This window comes from Hibiscus syriacus, unplaced genomic scaffold, assembly GCF_006381635.1.
Source record: "Hibiscus syriacus cultivar Baekdansim isolate YM2019G1 unplaced genomic scaffold, ASM638163v2 tig00110584_pilon, whole genome shotgun sequence".
NCBI classification, from domain to species: Eukaryota; Viridiplantae; Streptophyta; class Magnoliopsida; order Malvales; family Malvaceae; genus Hibiscus; species Hibiscus syriacus.
The window spans coordinates 1637034-1643921 of NW_024062792.1; the positions used below are offsets into that span (position 1 = coordinate 1637034).

Here is a 6888-nt window from a genome sequence, read left to right on the forward strand (position 1 = left end):
TGGAACAAGAAGTTATCTTCGAAAATTTTAAAATTATTATATATTTTAAATTTTTTTATGTATTTTTTATTAAAAACTCATTTACATTGACTCTCTAAAATTTTATAAGTTTTACTCTTCTTAAAATTTTAAAATTTAATATTCTTTAACATAAAATCATGTATCCATCCTTATAAAGACTCATCGATATTTTGTAATTTATTACGAAGTTAGGAACGAGATACAAAAGGTATAAAGCATTTGATAATTTTAATTTAATCTTTAAATTTCTTTTTTTTTTATTAATCTTTAAATTTAAAATTTAACATATTTTTAGTCTTAATAATATGACATTCATGATACATTGCCACAAATGTTATATTATTAAGAGGACAAAAAACAGATAAAAAATACAAGTTAAAAGATCTTAATGTTTAAAGAAAATTGTTTTACTTTTGACATCACAAATTCGAATAATTACGTTTATTGTGTACAGATATAATTGTCAATAATGAAGAATCAAACAATTTCAACTCACCTCTGTTACGCCTTCGCCTCCCGGCCACTCAGCTCTCAGATTTCTCAGCCAAGCGGAAGAAAAACCCAACCATTCCAATTTCCAAATAGAAAGAAAGGAACTTGAGAGAATTGCAGTCATTCACCTCGTAAAGAAGGCGAAGGAAAATAGCTTTGTGAGTTTCTGTTTTGGAGTTTGGTCCCTTTAAAGCACAACAATTAATGCTGGGTTTTAAAAAAGTCTTCTATTTCGCTCAGAATGTTTCATTGCCGTTGGTTTACAATTTAAAACAATGGGTAGTACATATATATAGGAGGATATCTAACTATATTTAAATAATTGTTTTAGTTATTATACTTTTAAAAGTTACAAAATTACCAATGCATTTATCGAACATTATCATTGGTTTTTTTATCGAATTATTACAAAAGGATCATTTAATTTTATCAAATTATAAAAAATGATCGTTAAATTTATCAAATATTTAAACTTGTTATAATGTCACAATGATTATTTTATAACATTTTGATATATTTAAAAATTATTTTGTAATTTTCAAAAGTTCAATTGCTAAAAATAATTACTCATAGTTTATAGAGATAAAATGTAGTTTAGCTAGAAAAACTTCCAATAAGTTACTAGTAGTCGAACGACGATTGACATGGATGAAGGATGATGATCGGAGTTTGGTTGCGGGATGATGACAAACTCCGGGATGACGATGATGCACACCACGAACGGTTGATGAAGGGGGGTCGACGGATGATGGTGGGGAAATGTCAAAGGTTTGATTTTTTTTTTTACATTTTTTCTTTTCTAAAAAAACAATATTTTTGTTATTAATAATAAAAAATATAACGATAAACATCTAAAAATATAAAAAAAAACATTAAATACTTATTTTTAACAAAAAAAAAATTAACCAAAAATTAAGTTAGAGTATAGTTTAGACACATCAAAATGTTTTAACCCATTTATTAATGGTTGAATTTCGTTGTTTCTGGATCGAGCAGTAGGGAGAAATTTGACTAATATTTATCCCCTAAGTCCATGCCTAGCGTACGACGTCGTTTGACGGGGTTCTCTTTTTCTCCTATCTTGCCTCAGGTTGTGTCTTGCCTCTCCACTCCTCTTCGATAGAAAAAGAAAACTTTCGATTTTCACTGAAAATCACACTGAGGCGGAGATGGGATCAGGGAGAAACGATTCGGGCGGGTCAGGCAACCCAGGTCCAAGTGGGGAGTCGGATCACTCAGCCACGGTCGAGCCGCGGCGGTTCCCACTTGCAGCTCAACCAGAGATAATGAGAGCGGCGGAGAAAGACGACCAATACGCTTCCTTCGTCTACGACGCCTGCCGCGACGCGTTCCGCCACCTTTTTGGTATCCCATTCTTCAATATTTTCCCCTCTATTTCCTCCAGCAGTATCATTACACCTTGTGAAATATAAAGAACTGTAAATTTTTTTTATAGGTACCAGAGTTGCAGTAGCTTATCAGAACGAGGTTAGTTCTAAATTTCAATCCCTAATAACTCACTAAAAATCATTTTATTTTTTAAAAATTCTAACATTTTTGTATTTAAATTAATGTATTACGCAGACCAAACTCCTAGGTCAAATGCTTTACTATGTTTTAACAACAGGTTCCGGGCAGCAAACACTAGGAGAAGAATACTGTGACATCACTCAGGTTTTATGGTTTTGGAAACGAAATATATTATGTTTTTCCTCAAAATATGCAGCTGAATTTGTTCTTTGATTGCTAATATGGTGTTCTTTTAGGTCGCTGGAGCTCATGGCCTTTCCCCAACACCTGCTAGACGTGCTCTCTTCATTGTGTATCAGACTGCGGTTCCTTACATCGCGGAAAGAATCAGGTTCAAATTGAAGTTTTGTCTTTCCTTTTTGTGTTCGGTTCTTGTTGATAACAGGACGTGTACTCTGTTTATCGGAATCAAAGATATCTCTGAATTTTCCTTGTGCAGCTCCAGGATAGCGTCTCGTGGTATAACCCTTGCTGACTTGCAGTCTGATGAGTTCTATAGTAACATTGGCTCTGAGAGGAGTCAAGTTGAGTCGTCCACGGGGATTGAGATTGCCTTACCCTCAGACTCTACTGCACCGGTTTCTGGACTGTCTAGATTGAAAGAAAAATTGCATGGAATGTGGTTGCACGCAGTTCAGAGATGGCCAGCAGTATGCAAACCGAGTTTTTTTTGGGACTAAATTCTTCTAGGGTTTTTCATTTTTCATTGTTGTTGTGGTACTTTGGAGTGATGTATTTCAGTGCTGTTGCATACAGATGCTACCTATAGCTCGTGAATTCTTGCAATGGGCTCTTCGTGCAAACCTTATGTTCTTCTACTTCGAAGGTATTTAGAGCTTTCTCATCTAGAGTTATTAATAATTTTTTTAAGTGGAACTTTACTCATCTTAATATTGCTAATTTTCCCTTGACAAAACTTGGCAGGTCTCTATTATCATATATCCAAACGTGCGTCTGGCATTCGCTACGTGTTCATTGGGAAGCCATCAAATCAAAGACCCAGGTACATGGTTCGCTACTTGCTTCTACAAATCTTGTTTTGTTTGATGCGGCATCTCTTATTAAATGTGTGAAACTCATCATGTGGGGAGATTTGGATTGTACTGACGGTAACATTTTTGTTGCCTCTAACTGCAGGTACCAAATCCTGGGGATTTTCCTCTTAATTCAGCTATGCATCGTTGCTGCCGAAGGTCTGCGACGCAGCAACTTATCTTCAATTACAAGCTCAATTCATCAGACCTCATTGGGGTCCCATCAAAACCCATCAGGTTAATCCGTGACAAGTTTCCTTATATTGCTTACTTAAACTTGCACCTTTCGAAATGAAAACCTTATTTATGCCCAATTACCAATTGTCAAATCCTTGATGGTTAACCTGTAACATAACCTTGCTTGCCTATAAAAGATTGTTGCTAGAATGAACGTCAACTTAATCGTACAAAACGTCCATCCAATCATCTGAAATGAAGGGTCTAGTCTGTCTTAGTACTTAGTGAAGCTCTCCAGATAGCTGATAGTAAACATACTCTGTTCGCTAGGAAATATGTTTCAAGTAATTTCTTTTTCCTCATTTCATACAGTTGTGCCTTGAGAGATTGGCATGTATTGTTTGACACATTGTTGTTTGAGCCTGTAGGACAAGGTTTGCCTGTTTTAAACGAAGAAGGCAACTTGATACCAATGGAGGCTGACCGGGGTACATGGGTCGGTGAATCAACTTCAGAGGTAAATTTTCAAATATTACTTAGTATTATGTTTATGTATTTTGTTTTCATCGTCTTCCACTACTTTTATTTTCTTATCTCAGTATTCATTGTCGGAAAGTGCTAGGTAACAGATCTTAAGTGCTAGGTGTTTGTGTTTCTATTCAATGGCAGATACAATTGATCAAATGCTTCAAACCATTATGGAGCATTAGTCTCATCATAAAAGGATTGTATCATTGATAAACACATTCTCTTCACCTTTCTGCTTATATTAACTAAGCTCCTGCTTGTGCAAATTCAGTCAACAGCTGTTGTTAGCAAGTGCACCTTATGCCTAAGCAATCGACAACACCCGACAGCTACACCATGCGGTCATGTATTCTGCTGGTATCTTTCCTTTTTTGCCCCTTTTGCCGAACTAATCTTGACATGGCTTCTAATTTTTGGGGGAAACTGCAAAAATTCATTCATATATCATGACCTGTCTGTAGGAACTGCATCATGGAATGGTGCAACGAAAAGCTCGAATGCCCGCTATGCCGTACGCCCATAACTCATTCAAGTCTAGTTTGTTTATATCATTCGGATTTCTAGCTTTTGATTACGACTGCTGCTAAAGTGAACACCTTGGAAGTGAGCATATTCATAACAACTCACGTATCCTCCTGCATTTTGCTGGTGAAAATGTATACAAAAGAAAAGGATTAGTGTGTGCGATTGGGATATCTGCGTAGGTACACCATACGTGCCATTTCCCTTGGCAAAGTTGTACTTTTATCTTGTTTCGATTTTTTATTTTTTAAATACTCTGTTCCAGTATTCATATTCGATATGTATTCGGATATGGATATGAGGCTGTAACCTTTCAAGGATACATACACATGGTAATACTGAGGAAATGTTCATATTTTTCATTTACTACCTATAAATATTGTGTTTTCGAGTTAAAGGGTTAAACTGTGACTGAATGGGTAAAAAGTAAAATTTGTAACGAACTTTTTAGAAAGTACTGTTAAATCTGTAATATAGTGGCTAACGGTAGAATCTCATCTAACAATTTTATGGGTAGTGTTTGGATTAGAACAGAAATTTAAAATGTTAATATAATAAAAATGATCAAATCTGGATATAGGAGTTAAATTTGTGTAGTATAAGAACGAATTTAAGTTAAAAAACATGTTTAGTCCATTTAATGTGACAATGTATTTTTGGTTTTAATCATTGATATTCAATTTATTATTTTATCAACCTCTACATGTCTACCGGCTTGTAAAGATCGCCTGCCCTGAATCTTTATCACAAGCAACCACTAAGAACAATCGAAAGCGTTGTCGGATAGACGAATTCCATAGAACAATTACTAGGAGGAAATTGCTCTAGTATCGAATAATAATCTCTGCTATTATCATGTCCTAATCATGTTCAGTCGTTGCCAGAACTTTTCCAAACTATCACAGTGCAGACTTTAAGCATTACATATCCAGTTAAAAGGCTTAAAACCACACACACACACACACAGAACCATACATGAAAGCTATATTTGTTAACCCGCGAACGAGCTATCAACTTACAGGTCCTAGCTACAAGGGTTGAGTGACCCCCAAGACACGTAACTGGCTCCGGGATCTCGAGCAGGTGAACAAGTTGCGACATATATCTGCTATTTGAGAGAAACACAAAACAGAAACCTTTACATTTGATCGAGGAAAGAGAAAAATCTTGCAACTATACCTGATTATCCATAAAACTGCATATGTAACGGCAAGAAGAACACTAGTAGATGAACAACCATCCGATAGAGACAAAAACAGTATGAACCACTATTCGACATAGAAAAATAACGTTCAGCTCACTAGATCTCCAAACAAGTACATTCCCCTTCAGGTTGATGTTCAAGCAAAAAAGAAGAAATCCCGAGACAGAGAGCGAAAGCAGGGGGAAAAAATAAGCATCTTGTTCTCTGCGACAACTCCCAATGCAATGGTCCAGTTGTCATGTTAAATGCTCCAGGATAGATTACCAAGTGAGCACCTAATTCTAAAAGCGGAACACAGTTCGAAATTCATGAACAAGATCGGCAATATGACTACTTCCGTAACTTTCGGCTTTTAAAAAAATGATAAACACATGAGCAAAATCATTTGAAGAGACGAAAACAACAGAAAAAGTTATGGATACTAAATATTATAACATGTTCATGAGCAGAAAGTCGAAGGAAACACCGAAACCGTGTCCACAACAGTAGGAGTCTCCTGCAGTAAGCGTCTTCAATTTCATAAGGTAATATTCCTAGGAATATCGATGTCGAAAAGGTAAATAGGTAGTTCCATAGGAATGCAAATAAGTATTAAGCACTACATCTTTTAATAGTCTTCAAAATTCAAAATGATATCACTAAAACAATAAAACTGTCTATGTAATACCCCAAATTTTGGTTAGTGACTAAATTGAATTTTTTTAGAAATTCGGCTTTAATGAATTAAACTGGGAGAAATTTACAAAATTTTCCTATGAGTTATTAGAATTGATGTTAGAAAGATTATTACCTGATTTGAAAGTTTGATTGGACCAATTTGGAACTTGGTGGATTCGTAGGGAACATTTCCTATATTTTAGAAATTATGAGGAAACAAGAGTAATTGTTTAATCGTTGAAGGTCTATGCTAAAAGTTAAGTATTAAATGTTGATTTTAGATTGGGATCAAAAATTTAAGTCGCAAGCCATGTTTTAGGTTGCTACTCAAAATTCTAAGTTGCAAGCTATATTTTAGGTTGCAAGCAAGGTTGTAGGTTGCAAACTAGATTCTTTTTAAATTACAAGCAAGAATCAGAGAACCGTGATATCATCGAGAAAGGAGAATAATGAAGGACTTGAACTGTGTTTTTTGGAATATTAAAGTTAATAGTTACGATTAGTATCGAATAATTATTAAATAAAATTCTAGGATTTAAGTTACTACATTTTGCTTATGTTAGTAGGCTACTAACCTATGCTTTAAATTGTATGTATTGCAAATCTGATTTTCGTTTATATATACAACAAAAGCGTGATCAAGATGAATCAAAGACTAAAGCAAAACTGGTCGAGTAAGGAATAATGAAGTAAGGGTCGATTAGTGAGGCATATAAGGAGAGT

The 6888-nt window shown here is 34.9% G+C and overlaps 1 protein-coding gene across 2 annotated transcripts; it reads left to right on the plus strand.

The window, feature by feature from the left end:
• Positions 1-1637: 1637 nt before the first annotated feature.
• On the plus strand, positions 1638-4473 carry LOC120133569 (peroxisome biogenesis factor 10-like). Of its 2 annotated transcripts, none has more exons than XM_039150131.1 (11): positions 1638-1878; positions 1970-2001; positions 2098-2187; positions 2280-2374; positions 2483-2693; positions 2785-2869; positions 2968-3046; positions 3181-3314; positions 3683-3771; positions 4054-4139; positions 4244-4473. In XM_039150131.1, exons 1-11 carry the CDS (start codon positions 1683-1685, stop codon positions 4344-4346), a joined length of 1200 nt encoding a protein of 399 aa, XP_039006062.1. In that variant the 5' UTR covers positions 1638-1682; the 3' UTR covers positions 4347-4473. The 2 variants fall into 2 exon arrangements, with proteins under 2 accessions (XP_039006062.1, XP_039006063.1); XM_039150132.1 differs by having other exon boundaries at positions 1640-1878; positions 2800-2869; positions 4244-4471.
• The last annotated feature ends 2415 nt before the right edge of the window (positions 4474-6888 follow it).